A 26,939-nucleotide genomic window follows, 5' to 3' on the forward strand; every position below is an offset into this window, starting at 1 on the left:
GCCTCGTTAACTTACTCGAAAAAAGGACACCAAAGTTTTGTCATAATAGGGTATTCTACTATTTTTGAAAAAGTACTTCCAAATGTTTATTTTGCTAATAAAAAGCCTCCAAAAATTTATTTTGAAAAAATACACACGCTTTCTTGCCAAAAACTTAAATTAAATTTTAAACCTTTTTTAAACTGTCAAAAACGCGGGCATCCAATTTGATGACGTAATATGGGTATCACTATACGAAATAACACAAATAAGTTTGACAGATATATTCATAGACATCTGATTATAATAAATATAAATACTTATTATCTATGGATATATTATACCCAGCTGTCTACACTGAACTAATTGATGGTCTATGACTCATACCGCTATGACATCACAGCAGGGCTTACCCGCGTTTTAGGTCACGTGATATACAGTTTAAAAATTACGATTTTTAATTTAAATATTTTAAAAGAAAAATGTGCTTTTATGACTCGAAATCAGAATATTTAAGTATATTTTTACATAAATTTTAACTTTTTTCAAATTTCATGATTTATTTTTGACTAACGATAATACCCTATTTGCACCCTTTTGGGTAAACAGTGATATTTGCAAAAAAATGTTTCAAACAAAAGTTGTTTATTTTTTTATAAGGAACATTTTTTAGACTTAAACTTTTTTTCTATCTCTAACGGTTTACAAGATGAGTCATACGGATCCAAGACCCAATTGACCCATGTTTCCCACTACTATATTTTATCTATGCCTATGTTGCTCATTTACGAACTTAGCCTCACGCTATAAAAAGTTTTAACAGGAAATGGACTATTCAGGGGATAGAAAACAAATTGATATTTGATAAAAATTGTTGTTAAATAAAATGAGTGTTACATATGAACTACCTTAAAACTTATTAACAAAAAATACACGGACGAACGAACACGGTTATTAAAATTTTTGTTCAGTAGGTAAAATGGTAGGTAAAATATTAAATAGTGAATAGCCACCGTATCTAAGCAACGCACGCGCATTCTAAATGCATAATCAAATCAAAAATGTAAAATAGAAGTATTTTTGCACCACACTTAATTCTCATCGAAAATCAAAATTATTAGTCTATTACACACACATATTAAAAATTTTTATTACAATAGTTTTCAAAATTACAATTCAAGTTTTAATTCTAGATTCTTTACATCGAATTCATCGAAACACGTCAACCAACCCACATATGTTTAGAAAATTGAATCAACATCAAATTTTAAGTGTATGTAAGTTTACAATAAAATGTTTTCATAACCTATAAATAATTTATATAAACACGAAATATGTTTTTATTATAATTTTATAACTTATTTATTACAATATGCGTTAATTCTATTCGAAGATGACACTTTCTGTCTTCGAAATTCTATACAGAATCATAAAGCAAATTTTAAGAGTGATGGGTTTAAAATTTTTTTGGCTAATGTCAATTTGACATGCACGTTTGAGAAATGCGATTTTAATCTATTTTTTTTTAAAATCTTTTATATATATGGTGTTTTTATTTTATTTAGCTGTTTTAAATTTATTGTTTTTAATTCAAGAATTCAACTTAATTATAACTTACTCAAATTCTAGAATTTTAGAATGACTGATTAGTTTTTTTGCAAATTTTATAGGAAAAACGATTAATTCATGAATGTTTCATGAAAAATTGGGATTAACGTTTATTAAATTGTTTAATTTTAACTGGTTTTTATTTGAAACTACGTTATTGGCTTGCTATTTTTAATTAGCCGGTAAATTTTTGTCCGATGGCGTAAATAATAACAGTATTTGTAAATAAGTAAAACAGATCGGTATTTCGCCCAAAAATTTGTTGAGATACTGATTTGGACGGCACTGATTCATATCATTTAGCTGTAGAAACTAAATACCAATATTTATTTGATCCATATTTTGAGTAATCAAAATTCAGACTGTTTCCATTCTCCATTTTAGCATTCCATTGTTTCTGTTAATATAATAATTCTTATAAGCGTATAATTGGAATCAGAAAAAAATTCAAATTTTTGTGTAAAAAATGGCTCATTAATCGAAGAAATATAAACAAAAAAACAGTCAAACCCATTTTTTTGTGAGCCGGTGAAAAATGTTCTCCTAAGTGTACTCAACAAGATCATGTCCAAAAGAACTTGTGCTTTTTCGCTTTTCGCCCATAAAGATGGACAAAGCACATTCTCTTTATTTAGTATTTAAAAAACTAAAGGATTTTCTATTTTGAACGATTCTAAGCATTTTTGGATCCTGGACATTTTTCACCTAACCTCACCGTTTTTGAGATAGCATTTGAAAAAAGCGGATTTTCGCCGAAAACTCGTTATTGGCGAAAAGATTATTTTGTAGTTTTTTTTCTGGTCAAAAATTTGATTCGTAAACTCTCAACATTTTTTACCTAACCTCATTGTTTTCGATATATAAGCGTTTGAAAAAAAAAATCGCGTATTTTAGTCTCAATTTTAGCTATACATAAAAAATATATATTTTTTTTGGCAAGAACCCACTTCAGAAAGTCTATAAGAACGTGCATTCCAAAGTATTTGTTCTCGAAACTTAAACACAATGTTATTATATCTCGGAATATACAGGATATTTAAATAATTAAATTTAAAAGTAGTTTTTTTATATGTATGTATGTATTCTAAATATGTGACCATGACAAAGTGAAATTGAATTGTAGTGACAGCGTAAAAAATGTCTTAATAATATCGCGTGTGTTTCGATATAACTAGAATTGTCATATTTGATTTTATCCAATTTATTAGATTTTCACCAAAAAATTATCTACCATCAAGTGAAAAATGTCATAAACTATCTATTGTTTATTTGTACATATTTTTGAAAAAAATTGCATGGAAGAAAGCTTTATGTCTAGAAGTAATTTTCCTTGAGTTTAAACTTCTTAAAAACAAACTTTCGATTTAGATTAGGTTCTAAAAAATCAGAATTACAGTAAAATTTGTTAGTACGTGAAGGCAGGGTTTGCTCTATGACCATTTCCAATCAACTTCCCGTTAGGTCGGTAAATACCCCTTTGCTCCTGGTGAAAGTAAGGGAATGTTGCGGGGGGTGGTTGTGGGTGGCAAAAATGTGAAAAAATATATATCTGCCCTTTTCTTACTCATATGAACTTTCGGAAATTTCCAGAACAAATTTCTGGAATGATTTAGAAAGTTACAAAATGTGTGTAACGGTCAAAATCGATTCGAAATTTCCTAGAAAATTCTAGAAAGTTATAAAAGTAATCTAGAAAGTTTGTTTAAACCGACAACTATAATCATGATTAACTTTAAATTGACCGCCGAGAGCTGTTAGCGCCATTTCTCGACGACCAGTAGAACTATCAAGTCAGACCCGGACAAGAACTTTCTAGGCCTTTTTCCGAAATTTAAATCTTTTAATTTCAACCAAGTTTAGTGTTTTTTTAAGGGCTACACAAAGAGTGAGTTTGTCTGTTTTTTTTATGTCAGTAATGACGTAACCATAGACGTAGGAAATGGAATTCCTTCTCCATTTAGCTGTCAAATAAAGTTTAACAAAAAAAAAAAACAAGGGACACCGTGATCCCAGGATTAACCCCCTGTAGTTACCATGATTTCTAATGACACCCAATAAAGATTTAATGAGATATTTCTGTAATTAGTTTTAAATATCTAAAACGTTAATCTCTATTATTGATTTTTAAGAGTACGTTTTTTAAATATTTTATGAGTAAATATACATTTTAATCTTTATAATTATATAGGATGTCCCTCTCCACAGATTAAAGAGTGTTTTTAAAGAGAGATTCATAACTTTAAAATATTAAATTAAAACAAAGACGAATATTTTTAATATTAAGGCTGTTATGAACAAATTTTGAAAACATTCTTTGATTGGCATGAAACTTATCATCAAAAACAGTAATATTTTTTTCCATTCATGGTACACTTTTTTATGGAGTCAGCCAATAGACTTTTGTCCTAAACTTAGAAAAATTTTTTATACGTTACTTTAATTAGGTCAACCCTAGTGGCTCAGTTGGTTAAGGCATAACCAATTCCGTTCGCGGTATGTCTAGGGTAGCGGGTTCGATTCTCGCCGTCACAACAAAACTTAAATTAATTAATAGTTGTGATGGGCTGGTGTTAGTGCCTGGTAAATGCGTGAAGGAGGTGCACTCAGCCTTTGAACACAATTGAGGAGCTGATAAATTAAATTATCAGCAGAAAAGGTGGTAAAACATATATAGTATCACAGTGGGCTCTATAGCCTAAGTGTGTCCTTCGTGGACAGCCAATATAACCTAACCTAACCTAACCTATATTAGTTAATATCTGATTTACACAAAACAAGTATTTAAAGAAAAAAAATACTATTTGCATTATGTATTTTGCATTTTTGCAGTGTAGAGTGTCATGGCGTCTTGAATGACATCAGGACTTGGCATACAATCATATTTGTATGTTGTTTTATAATATTGAATTTTCCCTTGTTTTGGGATACTCAGTATAATAAAATAGAATGAATCAGATAAAGGATTCAATAATGATAAAACACTGGGTATAAAATATAATATAAATTTAATATTTAATACAATGTATCAGTCAGTGTTCTATAGTTACGATATCTATTCTATTCTATTGGTTTGCATGTTAATTATTAATAAAATTTATTAGGTATCCAAGTAATTTGTTTTATTTTTAAAGAAGGAACACACACACACACACACACACACACACACACACACACACACACACACACACACACACACACACACACACACACACACACACACACACACACACACACACACACACACACACACACACACACACACACACACACACACACACACACACACACACACACACACACACACACACACACATATTATTAGGAACAACTAAAACTCAGCTCAATACTCAATGTAGCACAAGTTCAATTTGTGAATAGGTATTATTTTTTTAATCATGTCAAATGAAATTTTATTTGATTTATTTAATTCTTTGTGAGTGTCATTTTTACGATTTTTATGAACACCTTATTATATTCTGTTCACCTGGATGAGATTGATCTCGTAGTATAGTTTTGAAAAAATTTACATTTGGTTGTTTTTGGAGAGGGGGAGGGGTACGTACACAAAAATTGTACCAATAAGAGTTCTGTCAAAATCCGGAATATTAATCTATATAAGTTTTTCTGAACAAGAATCAATTGACAAAATGTGGCCCTCGGACTTTGCACACACAACTTTATGTAGCGCCTGCTCTACATTGTAAACAATGTAAAATTTAAAAATGTACATATTGATAGTTGATTGATTTTTTTTGATAAATTAATTAAAATATTTTATTTTATTTAGATATTTTAATTAAAAACTTTTCAACAGAATAATTCTTTTAAGATACAATAAAAATATTAATTAAATTATAAATAAATATAAGTAGTACAGAGTGTCACACATGGTTCGTTGTGCAAACAATACTTCTTCAAAAGTATGACTCAAATTTAGTAGGGTTACATACTTGGTTTATCAAAATTGGATAAAATTTGGATGTAATGGAGCAAAATTAAATTTTTTGGATTCTGAAAGTTAAAAATTTCAATTTTTTGGATAACACAAGCAAATTTGATCAGATCTTATTGGAATTTTTTTTTGAAACCCACTAATTTTGGGTCTTTTTTTCAGTTGTGATGTTAATTTTTCGCTAGGTATCACTTTTGTGTTTCATTCCGGGACCAGGACTCCACATTCTTGAAACCTATTACAGCTAGATTAATTTTGATTACTTTACTTTACTCTTAAATACAATCAGCATACGAATTTTCATCAAAATAGTTAGAGCCGATCCCGAGATATATAAGGCGCAAGCTAAATACTTGCCAACGGCGCTATGTACCCTCGTTACGGCCCTGTTGAAGTTGAATATAAAAATTAGATATTAATATTGTTATTAAAGATTAAACAAATTGTTGTTAACACTTATATTTGGATGGTTGCGTGACTAACAATAAGTTTTGTAAATTTTTATTTTTTAATTTCGTAGCATCGAATATCATATGAAAGTTGATCCATGGTAAAAGTATACAACACATAACTTAAATAAAAGTAAAATCGTTATCGCATATGCCAATAATTAGAAGTGGTATATTTTACGTGAATTTAACAACAATAATCTATTAAATTGTTTAGGATTACATTTCTGTCAAATGTTTTGAGTGCAAAATATTGTTTAGTAAAATTTTACACTAGTGACAAAACTTTGACCCCCCCTCCCTCTCCGTTTGGATGATTTCTGCACACAAAAGTGCTTTAATAAAAAATACTAAACGAAATTCTTTTTTCTAAGCTTAAGAATATCTTCACGATGGGTTTAGAAAGTATAGAAATATGTAATTTTTCGATACACAAGCATTTTTGTATGTTACGATGGCTTATCAAAAAAAAAAAGACAGATTTTTCCTGAACACTTCGTTACTTATCTTTTATTAAATATTTTATTCAATTCTATTCAGGAAGTCTTAGTAAAAAATACCCATTAAGTGTTTGCTTTCCTGCATACATTATTTGCATATAATAATTTTATGAATCATCAACGTTAAAAAAAATGATATCATGATTGAAGACGTACAAATTTTTTCTATATTCATAATTATACCCTGTATATATGTAATATATTTTCAAGGTAGACTAAGTTTAGTCCCTAGTTTGTAAACGCTTAAAAATATTAATGCTACGAACAAAATTTTGGTATAGGTGTTTATAAAATCACCTAATTAGTCCATTTCAGATTGCCCGTCTGTCTGTCCATCTGTGGACACGATTACTCAAAAACGAAAAGAGATATCAAGTTAAAATATTTATAGCGTGTTCAGGACTTAAAAAGTAGTGCTATGAGCGACCTAGATCAATTGGGTCTTGGGCCGTAGGGCCCATCTTATAAACCGTTAGAAATAGAATAAAAGGTTAAATGTAAAAAATGTTCCTTATAAAAAAATAAACAACTTTTGTTTGGGACATTTTTTTGTAAACCACACTGTTTAACCATGAGGGCGGAAATTAAGACAAAAGATTGGTGTCCATTTTCTCCAAAACTATAAAAGATAGAGAGTTGAAAATTTGCAGGTACCTTCAATTAGTAATCTTCTAAATTATAAAAAAATAATGCAATCACTGATATTGAACACTTTCTATTCAGAGTATTTCAACAATTAACTCTGTTAATTGTTTGTTTTCACTTGTTTTTTTAAATATCTTTTCTAAATTAAATAACTGATTCAATTAAATTATCATTTAAAAATATTAATTGTTGCATAGTTTTAGCCGTTTTTATAATTTCAAACGTGTGCAATGATGTTAGTACTTAATTGGTGATAAAAAAGGATTTGGAAGTGAGAATAAAATTTAATTGCTTGTTTTGCTTTGTATTTTTACAGAATGGACACAACAACAGCAATCAAAAATGGAATTAAATCTGATACAATTACCACAGTTCATCACTCACCACAACATAACACGATAACAATCACAGAAAAACTCCATTCCACATCATTAATCGCAGAATTATCACCAGAAAAACCGTCACCCATTCTTAATTGTATAGATGTGTAAGTCTTAACAAATTTTTAAATCGTTAAAGGTGAATCATTTTAATCAATAATGGGAAATATTTTGAACGGTAAAACCTCATGAGATATCCTCATTCAGGAGCTGTTTGCAGTCCGCAAAGGGAACTCCCTAATGCCTACTTATATTTCTGTCTGGGGCCTTGTGCCATTTCTAGCAAGCTAATCGAATTCACAATTCCTTGGAAAGTTTCTGTATTTCGATACCTACACATCAAGTTTACATTCATTCTTTGAATCAACAGCCTTAAAATCATCTTTTTCGGGACGTTGCCAGTGACCAAGGTCAAATTTAAGGTGTCCAAAAGATGTTTCCCTTTGAGTTCAAGATATTTCTACATTTTAGTTACCCTTCAAGATTTCTTTGATTATATTGCTAAACATTCGCTCAATAATATGAGTAACCTATAAATTACGAAAACACCCCTCCCCTTTTTGTAATTGAAATTGTTTCTTTTATAAAACGGAAATGCAACAATTTTCCAGGAAAACTAATTATCTATTTTAAAAGAACATAAGTTTGTGAAACCCTGTTGTTTTATTACAAGAAAAAGCCCTTTTTATTTTTTGTATAAAATAATTTTCATCGGTAAAACCACCAACATAATTTCCGCTAATACTTGAATAGCGTGAGGAATAATTCTCAACAATAAATATAAATTCGTTTATAATTTAAAATGAATATTAGAAAATGTCTAATCAATATTATCATAATTAATAATTAAACTGAACTTAATATTCATTCATCACATAGATGTCTCTATCAAACTTGGATCGCACACACACTTAATTATAAATGCATATATAAAATCAATCAGTGAACGTAAATATGAACTTTTGAACATTTTAATTACTTATTTTCCAAAAGTCTCAAAGCCTCAAATTGGAAAAATTAGGAATTACCACAGAATCTCTTGGTTTTTTCCCCCAGTCCAGAACTCTGATTTTTTCCCCCAGAAAGTACGGAACTCTGATTGCGTTTGTACATAAATTAATTCTGCTGTATATGTTAGCGATTTAAGTTGAGTAGAGGCACATCTATGATTGATTTTCTACACTTCTGACATATCTTATGTAGCACAGTTAATTCAAAAATAACATTACCATGGAAAGAATCTGATCACTATGTGCCTGTTCCAATATTAGATTCATGGAATTACGATACGTGGCACGACTGGCTTAAAAGACATGATACTTCATTTTCTGTAAGGTAAATTTTTTTTTAAAATACTGCCATCCAATATTAACAAACTGCTTTTGATTTTAACAGGGTTTCTCAAACTATGATTTCCAAAATTAGGATTAAACGTTTATTGTCCCTTTAACTTTTTATTTATTTTTTTTTTTTGCTGTTGACAATTTTTGTAAATTACTTTTCTTGAAGTTTCACAGTTTGAGAAATTCTACATTTTTGTTTATTAATAAGTTTCCAAGCTTCCAAGGTTTGAAAATTTTCTTGGAAATTTAGTTATATTTAATGCAATTATCAACCGGATTTTGATAATTCATTCCGAAAATTTTCGGAGAAGCTGATTTGGAAAAAAATAGCTTTCTTTCGTTGTAAAAAATACAGAAAAGGATTTTTCCAGTTCCGGAACGATCCGCACGACCTTCTGCACGCGGTTTTAGGACAATTTTCTCTACATTGTTTTCTTTGGTGACATTTTCTTGAATGTTTCTGTTTCTATTGTCATGAAATGGCTAAATTAGCATACTAGGCCGATAGACGTGTTTAATAAGTATAGATCATTAATTTAATACCCTATTTTAGAAAGTTCCTCTGGCTTACTAGGCTCACAGACGTATTTAATAAGTATAGACCACTAAATTAATTCCCTATTTTTTAGGCCCATAGACGTATTAGTAAGTATAGACTACTAATTTATTAACCTGTTTTAAAAAGTCTCTGTGGTTACTAATGTGAAATTTTCTTAGCACTGAAGTATGATACGAAGAAAGATCTATGAATACTAACCTAAAAATTAATTTAAATACATTTTTCAATAATAAAAACATTTTAAAGTTTTATTTTTGTAAATAATGCCGACCAAACGCCTGATACCGCTGTTTGCAACTAAAAAAAACAATTTTATATAATAAAAATAAATAAAATTTTGATTTACAACCAAGCGTGCAATAAATCTATCAAAAGCTTTGAAAAGTTCATTCACTGAAAGTTTTAACACACTCAGAAAAGCTTTAAATAAATTTTTTTCTTTTTAAATAAAACTTTATGTACTTTAAAAAAAAAACAATCAGTTTTTTAACCTCCATATATTCGTCAAGAATGCTTGAGAGAGGTTGAAAATATAAATTTGGTTGGCTATATAAAGCGTCAAAATAAATCACTGCTCGATTTTCTCAGAGTAGAAAGAATATAACAAGATATTGGCGAAAAACTATTTTTCGATAGTTAAAACTTTGGAACACTTTACTTAGGGTCAAAACTAATCCGAATTAAATAAAATCAAAGTTCGAATATCTAGAACTTTTCAAGGGTCAACAAAATATTTGTATATCAATGAACCCGGTTTTATCGGAAAGATAATAGGATTTTGTCCACTAAGAATAAATCGGTTGGATAAAAGTTGCTAAGGATTAATATGATGTGTAGATAACAAAACACAAAATTATTTTTCATAGAAAATAAGATTATTATTATTTTTCACCAATCAGGAAGTATTGCGCCACACTGTGACAAACGCTATACATTATTACATTTTATTAGAACAAAGCAGCTGACTTGATTACAACTGCTTAAACTTGTATACACATAGTGGTCTTTATTTTTAAGCCCAGCGAAGCGGGCGGGTATGAAGCTAGTAAAATCATAAATAAATGTTTGTTTTCCCTTTTTAGTATTTTTGTAATGAATTTTTGACTGAAAACATAACTCTTTAAACATGCGATGTGTTCCTTTGTGTGATTATGATATGTACCTCTTTTACTGTACAGTTTACATAACGACAGGACAACATGCATCATCGTGAGCACCTCACCTCACTGTCACTGTCAGCTTGTAGTTCAAAAATGCTGTAAATTATAACACAAAAATCTTATATTTCTTTTTATCAAAAAATCTCAAGTAATTTTATCGGAAATTTTCTCCTTTGCAAGGATCTTCTTTTTTTCTAGCAAATATCTCTAACATTAATAATTTTAGCGATGATTGTGATTATTTTAGCTATTGAATCAGTCTATAATTGTCGCCCCAATATTAATTATTAATGCTCAATTCACTGGAGAGCAATGAAATGAGCGTCAAGCCACAGAATTGAAATTAATCCTTTCGCCGCCATCTTTGAAAATGACTTTGCGTTTTGGTCCATATCTTGGGTTCTATTCATTCAAATTTGATGATTTTGATGTCATTGGACCTGCCTGAGTTTTATCTTAAAAAAATTTAAGTCGAAGTACCCGCTATAAATTGATAGAAAAAAAGTTTTTCGTGTTCTAAGTCAAAATTTTTTTCGTGACTTTCGTGTAATTGTTTTTTGCAAACAGTTTTTGCAAAACAATGAGCAACATAGGTCAATTGGGTCTTGGGCCCGTAGAACTCATTTTTTGAACCGTCAGAGGTAGAACAAAAGTTTAAATGTAAAAAATGTTTCTTATAAAAAAATAAACAACATTTGATTGAAAATTTGTTTCGTAACCATCACTGTTTATCCGTCAGGGCGCAAATTAGGCTAGAAACAGAAACTCACAAACAATTTTTTGATTTTGAACACGAAAAACTTTTTTCTATCAATCATTTCAAAAGTCATTTTCAAAAACGGCGAAAGGGTTAATTTCCCGAATACTCAAATCATATTTAGGGTTTCCAAACAACCCCCTATTGAATAAACGAATAAAAAATCTAGTAACAAAACTTTTGGGTCACCCCCTCGACAATTTACGTGAACTGGACCATATCGCCAAGAAAATTTTTTATATTTGAGGCTAAACAGTACGTTTATAGTTTATGACAATCAATAAAAAGAAATTAATTAATTATTTTCATATTATACGTAATTTAAAGTGATTAAAAATCAATAATTATATACTAAAATTGAATTCGGAATAATTTCAGTGACGGGATCAAAAAAGGTTGTCTTTACTTCCAGCCATGCTCGTGTGTTTGACATGTGATAGCTTTACGTCAATCAAGTTGAACCCTCATAATTATTTAATATTTACTGCATTTTTAATGAATTTGACAGTGAAATTATTCTAAATTAGCATATTAAAAGCCAGCCTCCACATGATTTATATTAAATAAAATGAACAAATATTAAAATAAATGAACTAATTTAGAATCGTTAACTACAACTAGGTATTTAAATAATAATTGAACCTTATTTTTTTTAATAAGGTGTGTAGGTTATAAAATGTAGTTATCGTTTAATTATAAAGTTTAAAAATAAAACATGTGTGTTTGTTTGTGTGTCAGTCATGTCAATAAATTTGAAATAAAAATAATCGATCAACCATCAACAAAACATCAAATGAAAAACTTTTATGTTTTATGTAAGTCAAGGGTTCTGTTTAGTTTCTGTGTAGGTAATAAAAACTTTTTATTTTATTGGTAATTAACACAAATTTAATTGAAAAACATGAAAAAACATTGCATCCATTTTCATTATTATAAAAGATGAAATGGTAAATGTAAACTTGACGTACCTAATCAAAAAAAAAAAAATACATTAATTTGTTATTAATTCCTAATTTCAAATAATACAGGTTGGACCAGAAAAAGTAATGAAGTAATTTATAGTTTAGCTTGAACCCTGAAGTAGCAGAACCATACTACGCTCTACGCATAGTCTCTACTCTTAAGGTAGTATGGCAGTATCGAAGTTTTACCACTTTACTCTTTAGTCAAACGGCAATCTATTTTTTTTTTCAATCTATTCAACAAAAATCAAAAATCTTGCGACATCTCACCAAGGTTGGAAGGGGGGGGGGGGGTAAAAAAATCCTTAAAAATGCCTCACGTAATTAATGGACGCCCCCATAAATATATTATGTATGTGTTTGTTTGTTTACTACTGTATCCACTGAGGAATTGAGAAGAAAGATACTCTTATTACTTTGAAGTGTATGAGTGGTTATATTTCTTAACTTACATGACGTAAAAAAAAAACGATTGCGTAACCAACACTGTCTATATACATACTATTTCAACAATTAACTCAGTTAATTGTGTGTTTTCACTGGCTTTTCGTATAATGTGCGTTTATAATTTGAAACAGAAGTCTCAAATATTTTCATACAATCACTTACGTGAAAACGTCCTTAATAAAAGTATTGTCACGTGTGAACTACCTTAAAGTCGATTTTTTATTAAACATAGGTAATAATAATAAAAGCTAATTTATACCTTACATGGTGATGTAAACTTAACTTGACTGACTCTATGATAAAAATATTTTTTTTGACTTTATATGGTAAATAAAAATAAATAAATTATGATTTTGTTGATTTCATCCATATTAACATTAAATGAAATAAAAAAGTCATAATTTAATAATAATGTGTACTACTACAGAGTGTCCTCCCCTCCGTAACTCGATGTTCATAGCTTAAGGCAGTATTCTGGTCTAGAAATTTGAAGAAATGGAGTTTTTAACTGTTGCACCTCCCAACCAGCAAACAAATCATAGTTCCAAAACATTAGACTACTTAACTCAACAATGACTTTTCTTTATTCGTTAAATTTAATAGTGTCCATAACTCCTGAACTATTGAGGTTTGAACAAAAGTTTTAAGGCACTTTCGATTTAAAATTGTTAAGAGAATACATTCTTAAGCTATGACCATCGGGTGACGGACACCCTGTATATATACATATATTTTATTGAACAATAAATAAAATAATATATTGATTGATCTCTTTATCAAATAATAATAATAATAATAATTTGTTTTGATCAAATTTTAATATGATTGTGACTATTACTATTTACTACTATTGTTATGTAGTCAATAGTGTAATAAACAAAATTTATTATCATTATTATTAGGTATTATTAGGTTTTTAGGTATTTTGAATAATATGTACTATAACAAAAATGTACTATTTTTATTTTATACGTTTTTTTATTTCAAATATTTAAATCAAGCGCATGGCATGCAATGCATATTTATTCGTAGATTAGTATGAAACGGTACGATCGGGTTGCGAGATCTAGCATATTTCTAAGTGTAAAAAGTGATACACACAGACACTTTCTAGTTTTATTTATTCATCATTAAAATGCTAGACTTAAAAAATTGTATGTAAGCTAAATTCAGAGTTGCCGATAGCGTCTATGTCACACATCCCCAACTATTGTAAAGTTAAATTCCCCACTACAGTGAACCCCCGGTAATCCGACAAACGTTTTACAGGGTAGTGTCGAACTATCGAATTTGTCAGATTATAGAGTACAGCCTAAGATCCCCTATAGTCCGTCAGTTTTTTTTTACAAAAGAGTAGGTTGTAATCCCACAAATCCAATGATAAAATTCTATTAGTTACTCTGAAGTACAAATCATATTTCAATACAAAAACAACAGTCGGATTACCGGGTGCTCGGATTAGCCAGGGGCCGGATTACCGAGGGTCCTCTGTATTACAATAAACGAACTTTATAAAATTTTTTGATTCCTTCAGAAAATTATCCTAAAAAAGTCTGTATGGTTTAATGGTTAACTTTTTAGTTTTAACCCCGGCGCCATTGGGGTGCAGGGTTTTTAAATCGTAAAGTAAATCAGAGAGAATAAAATAACTTTTGGAAGATTTAAAAAAGATCAAAATGCTAAAGTAACCCGAAATTTAAGATATATTTATTAATTTAAGATATCTTTTATGCACCTCCCTCCTTTTTTCGGGGGTCTGAAGGACTCTCAAAATGAAAAAGATCATTTTTTTGCAAACGAAAATTTTTAATGACTTTTCAGTCAAAATTTTAAATTGGTATAAAAATAAAATGATAAGTTATTGAAAATTGTTATGTTTTAAAAATGCCAACAACTTTTTGTTCGAAACTTTTTCCAAGAACCTGAATAAATTCGGTAAGAGCGAATTAAAAACTATATTCGATAATTTTCGATAGATAAGTTACCGTCGTATACCAACTAGACATATTTTATACGTTGACTGGAAAGTGATATTGTTATGATATTGTTTAGGTTTTTTTAAGTTGAGTTTTAGTTTAGTGTTTAGTGATTCATTGAGGTGATCAGTCATCGTCGTTGCGGCCGTCGTCTACAGCAGCGTGTGCTCTTCGTTGTGTCGCGTCGCGTCGTGTCGTATGTTATACATTCTTCATTCCGTTTTTAACAACAATTTTCTTTACAATTTAACAGTTTTTGTTTGTTACCATTATAATTTAGTATCGTGACTAATAACAATGGTGAAAAAGTATAATAATAAAAAAAGGTGATTGATTGTATGATAGGTCAAAATCATTTTCTTTTTTCCAATTTATTTTTTTATCCAAATTTAATTAATTTTCTTTTATTGTATTTGTTAAAAAAATTTATAAATTCCTCGAAAACGAAGCAAGGACAAACAATTTGTGGATTCAAATTATCCTAGTATTAAGACGTGGATATTTTCATTTCATAATTAAATCTTTTATTGGACTAAAAAGTAAAAAATAAATCTTTACTCTTTATGGTCTCTAAAACACTGTAGTGATGGGACGAATCTTGAATTTTGTACATTCGCGAATGCGTATGCGAATGTTAACTGAAATTGTACCGCTTAGGAAAAAACATACTAGACAAATAATATACATGATATGATATTATTTGTCACATACACATGATTCGAATATAGATGTTTTCCTAATACTGAAGACATTATTAAGAAGTGCATCAGCAACTGAAAAGATATTTCAAATGAAACAAACTATTTTTAAAACATGTTCTCCTAATATTAACTTAATAACTCTCTCGTGCCAACGAATCCGCTTTTTTTCGAAAACTTTAATTTTTATTTTTATTTTCAGTCAAAATATGGATGAGATTCAGTGTAGTAATGATGAATTTGAAGAAAATCAACGTGAAGGTGATGAAGAAACGATCGGTTCATCAGTTGAGAATCATGTAAAACCATTAGAAATAGTGCGGCCACCACCCCCGTTGGCTGAACATTGGATCAATGGTGAATTAGGATCACGTAATGCATTGTTAATATTTCGTAGTTGTGCTTTAGCTGCTAAATCATTAAGTGATCATCCAAGTGCTGGTGATACCGTTAATAAAAAAATGCCTGCAGCCAAGCTGCATTGTACTTACAAAATACAAAACTCTGAAACGAAATTAATTACACGGTTATTAGATGCACATGGATTAACCGAGGTATGTACAACTCATTTTCTACAATTTTTTTTTATAAAGAGTGGCAATAAATTTGGTTTAAAGTTACCTACACCGGGAATGGTGAACTAATGGCACACATTTTAAGCACGCCACCGATCACGAAGTTCAATTTGAAGAATTTATTTCGAACGATATCGGACCCTTTAAATGCGCGCTCGCTTTTTATTGTAATCATATCGTAAACGACAATAGAATATTTTAGGGTTCGCCACCCCTGGCCTAGGCAATAATTTTTATTCAATGTAAACAAATTTTTTATAAATTTTTCTTTTCAGGTGCCTATAAATGCTAGTGATTATAATTTATTGTGGACTGGATGTCATATCAAACCTGATGTTTTAAGAAATATGCTAGTTTTCCAAAGAGTTAATCATTTTCCTAGGTAAGTTTTCACTTTCTATTAGCTAGTTTAGAAAACATTAGTATAACAATAACACTATTTATTAACGTCTTTGTCTTATCTCTTATAAATTGTTGACAGTTTTTCGTTTGATAATTTTCCAACAGGGCTTATGAATTAACAAGAAAAGATAGATTATATAAGAATATAGAAAAAATGCAAAGATCAAAAGGTTATAAACAATTTGATTTTATACCACAAACATTTGTTATGCCTACAGAATACAAAGAATTATGTAGTGCACATTATCGATCACGTGGTCCTTGGATTATTAAACCAGTGGCGTCTAGTCGTGGACGTGGTATTCATATTGTTAGTTCACCTGATCAGGTAAAGTAATCAAAATCATCTTACATTTACATTTACATTTATTTAGGGAATGTTCTAGTTTAGAACTAGGTCTCGAAACGGAATCAATTACGTAGAATGTCCAAGTTCGATAGTCGCCCTAAGCCAGTCATTCCCAAAATGGCCTATATTGACCTATTGGGGTACTTTCGAAAATAAGAATAAAGGGGGTCTATGAGAACAGAAAGGGATCTACGGTAGCGAAAATAAGAGTAAATCATTTTACAAGCATACAGACATCGTGTAATTAAGGTCGCAAAAACTTTTGGTAAGGGTTGCGACAAAAGAGGTTTGGTGGTGAATGAACGAAGGTTAAAAGGTAAGAAGATAGTGATGATGTACTTCTCGACTAAAAAAAATGGACAAGAGTGTGGGTAAGATTAAGAACGATCAATAAACGAGAAATGGATGGAGGGAAGATTCACGATTACTAAAAAAAGAAGACTGATACAATTTGTTACGTACCCTGCGTTGTCTTAATCTGGCTTTGCGTAGCAAGGAAATCTGTCTAATTAATGAAAAACTTGGGCCTGTCAGCCAAAAATGTTTGGGGACCACTGCTCTAAGCAGTATTTACATTTCATCTCTTACAAATAATTATCTTCTGAGAGAAATGATATTAGAAATTAGTTTGGGCGACTCCTTCATCAAAAATTCTACTTTTCCGAAGAAAAATGATATTCTAACGAATCCAGAACTCAAAACCATAAAGTTTTTCGTGATCCTTTAATAATTTTTAGAGTAATCTTTCCTCAGAACTCTACTAAATCAACAAAAACTATTTTGCAATGTTTTTCTAGACTAGAAGCTTCCCTTAAAATATTTTAAGGCGAATTAATAATAAATAAAATTTTATAGGTGCCACTAGATGAACCTGTAGTAGTTGCTAAATATATTGTAAATCCATTATTAATTGGTGGACATAAATGTGATCTTCGTCTGTATGTGGTTGTAACAAGTTTTGATCCTCTAGTCATATATTTATATGAAGAGGGTCTTGTTCGTTTTGCTACCGTACCTTATGATTCGAATCCACGTCAATTATGGAATCCATGTATGCATTTATGCAACTACAGTATTAATAAATATCACTGTGATTATGTTAAGTAAGTCAAATCTGGGGGGAGTCTTATGAATGGTTGATTTAATAAAATACTTGTTTGTGCAGATCAGATGATCCATCTGCAGAAGATGTAGGCCATAAGTGGACATTAAGTGCATTATTAAGACATTTAAGAAGTGAAGGACAAGATACAGCGAAATTAATGGAAAATATTGAAGATCTTGTTATAAAATCGTTGTTAGCGTGTTCAGAATCAATTGTCACCGCTTGTAGAATGTTTGTACAACATCCAAGTAATTGTTTTGGTAAGAATCCGAATCATTTTTCTAAATACATAAGATCCAAAAATTCAGTTAGAACTTTGACGACCGTTGACGTCAAAACACTTCTGCCATTCGTTTTTCGATATCACAACGGACCCTTTGATCCCACTGTGTCCCATCTTAAGATAGCTACTCTAACCTAACCTAACCTACACAATATACTTTCGTAGATTATTGGTAAAATGTGAAGATTTTTAAACAATTAAATCAATTTTGTTTATTTTCAGAATTATATGGATTTGATATACTTATCGATAGTAATTTAAAACCATGGTTATTAGAAGTGAACTTATCACCATCGTTAGGTTGTGACACACCATTAGATGTTCGATTGAAGTCAGCCATGTTAGCTGATTTACTAACATTAATTGGTATACCAGCAGTTGATCCAATTGTACGTACATCACCAACTCCTTCAACACGTATCAACACCACTAGTTCATCTACTACAACTATTTCAACTACTTACAGCAATAATAACAATAATAATAATAATATTAATTTTAATAATAGTAATAATGCAACACGTGCATCCACAATCACATTACGTTCTAAATTTGGATCATCGGTATGCCTTCAAATTTTCATTTTTTTATTGTTTGTTCAAAATTAATTTCTGATCGTTTTTTTTTTGTTTGGTTGTTTTGTTCTGGGATACGTGAACATCACGTGATTTGTTATGAAAAGTATGCATGCATTATTTTATTTTTATGATTAAATCGCTTTTAAAATAGTCCATAGATGTTTTATACTAAATTTAGATTGCTTAAAAAGCTAATATACTAGTAATCGATTTGAATTTACATTAATTAATATTGAAATGTCGAAGTAAAGGAAAAATCGACCACATCAGTATTTTTTTAGAGGTTGCATATTTTCTACATCTAAAAACATTATATGATGATGTCTAGACATCATCTTTAACGCTTAATTTGTTAGCTTAGATACTTTTATTTGATCTCTCTAAGCCGCATAGAAGATTAGCACAATGTGTACCTGTTTTTAAGGATAAATTAGGGTAATTTTTATGTCCCCGGTAGAGATTTTTTATGGTAAAAGGTGTTAACCATTTGGCCATCCCTGATTTGGCTGATCCCCGATCCTAAAGTTGTAAAAATATTTTTATGTCGCGGCCATGAATAGGCAATTGGATAACATCTTTTTTCGCATAGTTTGCCAAATACCTGGAACATATAAAACCTAAACGTTGCTGAATACCAAGTGATTAGTGCTTTTTATTTTTCGCTACTAATTTCCCTGCTATGACACTGATTACGATCACACATCCTCAAGTTAAAGCTCAAACTTCAATTAAAATGTTAAGATTAATAACGTTTTTTTTTATACAGTGTCGACGAGTACATTCAGCTGATGCAGTTAACTCACGAAATCATACGTTAGGATTAAGTCCAGATGAAAATCGTATATTACGCTTAATACGAAGCCAATACGAACGTCGTGGTGGTTTTGTACGAATATTTCCAACATCGGATACATGGAATAAATATTCATTGTATTTAGGTAAAAAATTATTCCATTTAAATAAAAATCTGCAAAATTAATTAATAAAAGTAAGTTTATTATTTGTTTAGATCCAGTATCAGGAGTTCCAGTCGTAGGTGATCGTTTAGGAAGCACAATATGTTATCAATTAGGAAGCCATCATAATTATAATTCAATGTTGAATGTACACTTGTTTAAACGAGCTACGCAAGGTGGTGCAGATCGTTTGGATCGTTATGAACGTATGTTAACACGTGGACATAAGGAACGTGTTACCGATGAAACATCGTCCAATCAGTTACGTTCAGATGATAAATCTCCAACAAAGATAGCAGCATCGTATTCGATGACAACCACTGACAGCGCACAGGAAAAACAAATTATTAATAAAGTGAAACGATTCTTAGAAACAGGATATAAATTAAAGTAAGTTTCGAATAATTCATAGATCAACGGAAGAATTTTTATTTTTTATAAAATTTTTAAACCCCCAAAGAAATTTTCAAGATCTTATTTTCTTTTTTCCAGTCAAATCGAAGCACGTAAAGCATTTAGTAATTATTTACAATTCGTACTTAAACGTTTGAGCGCACGTAGCTCAACATTTGATAAAGGATTACAAACCGATTTAATTTTAAGATTTTTACAACGTGCATCCTCACAACTCCGTACTCCATATGTGATAAAGGTTAGTCTAACATTATCAATTTTCGAGGGTCAATATTTGTAACTTTATTTTAATCATCTGGCATAGTGACCCTTTTACAATTAAAAAAAGGAAACAAGGATTGTTCACTACTATGGCTATAATTCTTGTTGCAGACATGTTAAAATAACGTTACTGTCAATCACTCTTGTACCCAAAATTTTGAATTCGTAAGTTAAAATGTTTATATTATGGATTTTAGAAATGTGATTATTTTCAGTTACCAAATCAAAAACTTCCCGATAAAGATAAAAATGCGATTGTTGCAAGACATTTAAGTGATTTTTTACAATTTTATAATCGTGAAACAGATTTATTCGCACATTCCACCGATCGTCCAAATCATATTCCAAATAAAATATTTGAAGAATTTCTTGGTGTTGCACGGTTTGTATACATTTTTCTTTTTTTAATGCCCGCGTTTTTGACAGTTTTAAAATTTAAGTTTTTGGCAAGAAAGCGTGTGAGCTTTTTATTAATTTTGAAGATCATCGTCAATTTCATAGTTTTTTCGGGTATGTAATCCTAAGCTTGCACTTGAAACATAGCTAAGAACATAGACAGACAAACACACAGACACACGCACATAGCGGTTAAACTTATAACACCCCCTTTTTTAAGTTCTTGGGTTAATAAAATGATTTTAGATAGAATTTGATTGAATTGATTCAATTTTTGGTTTACTTAATTTTCCAGTGAGAATGATTTAGAAGAAGCATTACTTTTACACATGCAACAATATACAAATAATCCAACACGTCCAAACGTATTATGTGGAAGTTTACAATTGTTAATGCGATGTTTACCGAACATGAATCTACGAACTAAACAGGCAGCTGAGAATGAACAGAAGAAACCAAAGAAATTTACACCTAGTCTGAGTCGAGCATAACACTGTACACCCTACTATTTCATATCAATAACAAGTGAATAATGAAAGGATTTGTTCAAAACAGAAGCCCACCCACATCAATTCAAATACGGGTATTATAAAACATAAAGTTTATGCCGACTTTTTATAAAAATTATATATTTATTTAAAATAGTTTTATTTATTTTATATTATTTAATGTTTGTTTTTGAACAGTGAAATGGTTTCGTACAGGTCCTGAATTCAATTTTTGATCTATTAAGAGATGACTCACTCAAAAATCATCCTTCAGAAAAATGAAATCTTGAATATTGTGGCATCGAAAAGGTTAGATTTTCTGATTTGCCCAATTAAAATCGGACAAAAATGAAGCTAAAATTTTACTGTTCGAAGACAAAACAATTTTTTAATCGATATTTTTAAAAAATAATTCATTTTCTAGTGTGAATGGCAGCTCTTTTTGCTCTTTTGCTCTTGATTGTGTGTAATTTGTATAATTGACTGCAAATAAAAAGAAATACAGGAATTAATATTTCCCCCCACAACTGTGATCACAAAAAAAAAAATGATAAACACATCCACATTTTACATGAAATTAAGTAAAGTATGTAGAAGTTATTTAATGAAGCTACAAATTAAAAAATAGAAAAACGAATATAAAATTTTTGAAATTGCCTTGCAAAAATAAGAAAACATAAAATAAAAAATAAAAACCGTTCCATTTATTATTAAAAAAAAAAAAAAAAAAAAAAAAATGTTTCCCTAGAATTTCTAGGAAGTAGAATTGTCTTCATATTCCATTCAATCAAATCAAAATGTAAAACTTTTGAAAAATGTGATATTAGCTGGCCTAAGTAAATTTTTTACCGTAGCGTTATTTTTTATTTTTGTTTGTTTTTCGTTATATTTTAAATTATTTTTCGTAACAAATTTTGATCAATTTTGATTTAAACTAAATGAACTTGCAACTGTTATCCGTTCTGTGGTCTTAAAATGACAACTAGTAAAGTCCAAAAGGATCAAGAATTACAAACTTAAATGCCTGCAAATATTGTGTATATTCGATAATTTGTTAGGCTCGACCCAGCCTTAATAATCGCGTAAATACTCAAAATATATTTAAAGGCGAAATTTATTAAAATCGGTATAAGTATTTTAACGTCATAGAGGCAGTAAATTTAAATGGCTAAGTGAGAATAGCCTGATTGATTTGTCCACTGGTTAGTTTCTCTGGTTGTTTTTTTCCACTGGGTACCAAGTGTGCTCCCTGGAAAACTATAAAATTTCTGGGATGAATTAAATGCACGTTTCCAATGTAAGATATTTGTGCATTAGTTTTGCCATTCATTTTTATTACGTGCTAACAGGGCCCCAAATTCTTGTCTCGCGAACAATAATGGCCCTGTGCCTCCGTAAAATCCACCCTGCTTTCAAAATTGGTCAGAATTTAATAATAATTTAATTAATATTTATTAAAAATAATTGTTAAAACAAATCATAAAAAAATTGTATTTATTTTTTAATTATTTTAATTTTTTTATTTATTATTTAATTTTTATTGGTTTTTTTTTTGTAATTAGGTGTTGGTACTTTTTTAAAAACAAAATATTTTTATAAAATATGAAGAAAAAAAAATTGAAAATCATCTCCTCTTAATTGTATTTGATACTTTCCTCTACTTTTTTTCTTAAAATAATTATTATTCTTTTCATCATTTTTTGATTTTAAATAACGGGATGGCGATCGATTTGTAAAACGTGGTAATGTTCGGAGATGGAAATTTTTGAAATAAACATTTAAAGAATTCACTCGCGTTCAAAAAAAAAAAAAACAAGTCGATCACCGTCCTGAAATTGTATGAAAAATGTGGTTTTTCTTTCAATAAAGTGCACATTTTTTTCAGAGTCATAACAAACTGAAATATTTCAACTTTTTTTTTGTTTTTGTTTATATTCCTAATTTTTTGTTGGTTGTGTACAAATGTCATGTTTTTCGATTTAAAAAAAATAAATATTTCAGTATGCTTAGAAATTTAAATAAAATTCTATGTAAGATTTAAATACAGTTAAAAGTTTGTTAATTGAAATTTTAAATGTCGACTCATTCGAACTTATTCGAATTTCTGATAAAAATTAGGCGAGATAGTGGAATAAATTTACAAAGGAAAAATCGAACTCTTCACGCTTTCTTCAATTTCCAGAAATAGAAGGCATATATTTGAAATCCAAACAAAGTCAAGTTTAGACAGCTTGGCAGCAAACAAGAAGATCAAATTTTGTTTTATTTCCAATCTGAGAAAAATAAACTGAAGACTCTTAATTTTAACCTCTCTTTTCTAACGATAATCTTTATATCTCTCGAGTTTAAATCTCAATTAACAAAACTTAACTGTATCTTGAAATATTGTAAATTAAAATTTTTTTCATGTATGTAACAAAATTGGAATTTTAAAAGCTTGCATTAAAATATTTCAAAAAAATAATTCATTAAAAACCAATTGAAGCAAGTTAAAATTTTTGAAAATATCAAGACGAAGTACTTTTTTTGTTTGTTAATAGTTTAAAATAATAAGCTAAATCATTGTGCTTTTGTGCTAAGTTTTAGTAAATAAGTCAAGAGGAGAGAAACCGAATGACAGAATAATTCGCTCTATTTCAAGTCTTCTCTCTATTATACAGAATGCTCGATCTTTTATGTCGGTATGTAAACATTGAAATAGTTCCCTGTACATTGAAGAGTCCATCAGTTGTGTTAACTCAACGTGCATTATTCATCGTTTGGTATCAAATATTGTTGAACACGGGACAGTGGGAGATCGTCAACACGCCCTTCATCAACGACCAAGGTGTTCCAGTGAATTGATTGAAGCGGTCAGAGAGAGCGTTACTCAGAACCCAAAAATGTCGCTCTATTGGTTGACATTAAATCTGATTTTTGGAAACAAATTTTTATAACCGATGAGGTCCATTTTATACTATCTGGTGGCGTTAATAAGCAAAATTGTAGCATTTGGGGAACGGAGAATTCATACAAGATCTATGAAACGACATTAAATGTCCTAAAAGTGACTGTTTGAGCCGACATAAAAGATGGTGCACCCGTTACATAGTTAAACTTTTTCAATTCAAATTACGTAAATTGCAATAAAAATTTTCCTCTTTAAACTAAAACTTCTAGAACACTCATTATGAATTTTTCTTGTGCAAGAAAAAGTCTTTGCACCAAAGCACACTTTTCAGAAATCCTCGATTAAAATAAACTGTGGTGCTGTGTTATCAAATTTGCCATTATGTGGATTTAAGAAAAAGGAAACCCTTACCAGTAGATTAAGGTAAAACCAAACAATAAAAAACGAGATGGCGTTCTACTTTACTAGCGTACACACAAAAGGAAGTGTCATGTGTATCCAGCGAAAGGGAATAAAGTTTGAACTTTCATCTTCAAATTTTAAATCTACATAACGACAATTTTTATGACCACAGTCTTGAAGCCTAAAATATTAAAACTACAAAATTTTCTTAAGAAAATATAGGTTAACGATAATTACTGCCCGTTATAGTAAAGCACAGCCATTTGGGCCATATTTTATATATTAAAACGCTTAACTGAATTCCGTCTGTAGAATTTTAAAACCGTCAACATTTACAACAAAATAATACACTCAGAAAAAAATAAAGACTGGAAAATTTTTGTTTCGTTAAAAATGCACAATAATTACAGGTGTGTAACTTTATTATTCTTGCCTTTTTTGGCCTTAACCAGGGCTCATTTTAAGTGGAGAAAGGAACTTGAAGATGTGCCACTCCAAATACTATTAAGGTTCAAAGGTGTGCTGCATTTTTCGGTAAATTTAATCAAAAATGCAGAGGGAAAATAGAAATTTCTAAAAAACAAACAAAAGGATCAAAGATAGCAAAGTTAAATGTCTACAATAATGAATGTGTATTTTTAGCGAAATCAAAAGGGTCGCGTTTTTATTTTTGCAAAGTGTAATATATTAGTCAATTAATTGTTTCAAATCAAGGTCTAGAATATTCTAAAATGAAGGTTTTGTTTAGAGTAAATAATTTTGGAGATTAAAAAATTCAACAGAAGATTTAAGGGTCGCCTTAATTTAAAAATATTAGGTTATTTACGGCACGTTGAAGACTAAAACAATGGTGAGGAAAGACAAATTTTTATGAGAAGGGCGCCACGATTTTAGAAGACTAAAAAAAAAAGAACGCTACAGAAGGAGAATTGCGGTTGATTTACGAACACTGAATAAGATTATTAAGACGGCATTGTATTTAGTTACAAAAAAGACGCCTGGGATATCTTGGCCTTAGGCGCCATCACCATCAAATCGGCCACTGACGCTAGTTAATAATTCAATGTGTGATATGCGTGGAATCGATCCGAAAATGATTTAATCTAAACAGAATCAATTTTATGAATTTAAACAAATTTTTTTATTGTACGATATTGTAAGATATTTCCTTTGATTTAAAAAAATAAATTTAGTTGTTAGGTATAAGATTGTAACACAAGCTTTCAAAATTACGCTCAAATCTTAGACAGAAGTTCAAAATTTGACATGTTCTCCTATTACCAAATCTTATAAAATTGCATTTAACAAGTAAATTTAGAATGTTTGTAATATTTGGTAATAGGAGAACATGATGTCACATAATATTTAATATGGAATTTTCCTACTATTTATCGAAGAACTTTTGATTTCCATTAAAGACAAGATCTGAAGCTTATAATGATAGTCTTCAAATATCTTTAATAACTTTAGTATGCTTCATCATATTAATTCATCTGCCATTGCTTAAATGAAATGAATTAAAACAATCTGTCTAATATTTGATCGTATTTATCTGTCAAAGAACTTTTGATCTTCATCACGTAAAACTTTGACTAAAGCCTGTAACAGTGTAACTCAACGAGCTATGACAAGGATCGGGCTTTAGGGATGTATAAAGCACAAATTTTCTTTTTCTAGTCTTATTTATTTTTGAATTAGTATGTAAGTTTGTGATATTTTTTCTAGTACGTGAAGCCTGAATTTTACAATCATTTTTGATAAAATTTTCATATGTTTCGAATCAATCATGAAAAATGGTTATTTTTTTCTGAAAAGTTGATTTTCAGAAGATTTCTTAGAAAAAATAAAAATTTATTTTATTTTTTACAAGTTCCAATTCGCGACTCCAAGAAACTATAGGTGACACTTTAATGGCGGTTGAAGAGAGAGGGTATCAACAATAAATTTCTTTTCGTAGGTCAATTCCCTTATAACATTTTATTATCCTCCTCTTCATTTCATATTTAAATCAGTAGAGTTTAACTCAGTATTTTGGAATCGCGAATAAGAAACGGAATTCTAAATTATTCTAGATATTTTAAAACAATGTAAATTGATTTAGATCGTAAGATAATGATAGATCATAATACAACCATTTTCTTGCTGTTATCTTGGATTAATATGGAAAGTATATTTGTTTTGATTACAATCAGGGGAAATTTTAATGGCTAAATAATATTAAGGGCCTGATTTTCCGTGATTTTATCCAAAATTGAAATGCTTTTCTACTTTTGAGGGAAAATATGATGGTAATCTTACGATCTATAAATCGATTGTATTTTGGAACTGTTATAGAAAACTAATCATGGGTCTGGATTTGAATTTGCATTTTATAAAGAAAAGTTAAAATTTTATAATAAAAAAATTTGCATTTTTGCGCTAAGCT

At 29.7% G+C, this 26,939-nt stretch overlaps 1 protein-coding gene across 6 annotated transcripts; it reads left to right on the forward strand.

Moving 5' to 3' along the window:
- Positions 1–1,006: 1,006 nt before the first annotated feature.
- On the forward strand, positions 1,007–22,642 carry LOC123292325 (tubulin polyglutamylase TTLL5). 6 transcript variants are annotated; one of them, XR_006534998.1, is made up of 15 exons: positions 1,007–1,252; positions 7,450–7,620; positions 8,717–8,848; positions 15,618–15,969; positions 16,266–16,372; positions 16,498–16,720; positions 17,597–17,844; positions 17,907–18,106; positions 18,352–18,692; positions 19,474–19,645; positions 19,717–20,053; positions 20,156–20,315; positions 20,554–20,720; positions 21,030–21,317; positions 21,647–22,642. XR_006534998.1 is itself a non-coding variant. In XM_044872946.1 (14 exons), exons 2-14 carry the CDS (start codon positions 7,451–7,453, stop codon positions 21,223–21,225), a joined length of 2,805 nt encoding a protein of 934 aa, XP_044728881.1. In that variant the 5' UTR covers positions 1,007–1,252; position 7,450; the 3' UTR covers positions 21,226–21,366. The 6 variants fall into 6 exon arrangements, 1 of the variants encoding a protein (XP_044728881.1); XM_044872946.1 differs by lacking the exon at positions 21,647–22,642 and having other exon boundaries at positions 21,030–21,366; XR_006534999.1 differs by lacking the exon at positions 8,717–8,848 and having other exon boundaries at positions 1,008–1,252; positions 21,421–22,642.
- Positions 22,643–26,939: the final 4,297 nt, after the last annotated feature.

This window comes from Chrysoperla carnea, chromosome 2, assembly GCF_905475395.1.
Source record: "Chrysoperla carnea chromosome 2, inChrCarn1.1, whole genome shotgun sequence".
Taxonomy (NCBI): domain Eukaryota; kingdom Metazoa; phylum Arthropoda; class Insecta; order Neuroptera; family Chrysopidae; genus Chrysoperla; species Chrysoperla carnea.

What these genes read in the sequence shown, in the direction of transcription:
- LOC123292325 (XM_044872946.1), top strand. Translation starts at nt 7,451, where the DNA reads ATGGACACAACAACAGCAATCAAAAATGGAATTAAATCTGATACAATT. An exon ending in ATGCACATGGATTAACCGAG is followed by an intron (nt 15,970 to 16,265) that starts GTATGTACAACT and finishes TTTTCTTTTCAG; the next exon opens with GTGCCTATAAATGCTAGTGA. An exon ending in TATCACTGTGATTATGTTAA is followed by an intron (nt 17,845 to 17,906) that starts GTAAGTCAAATC and finishes TTGTTTGTGCAG; the next exon opens with ATCAGATGATCCATCTGCAG.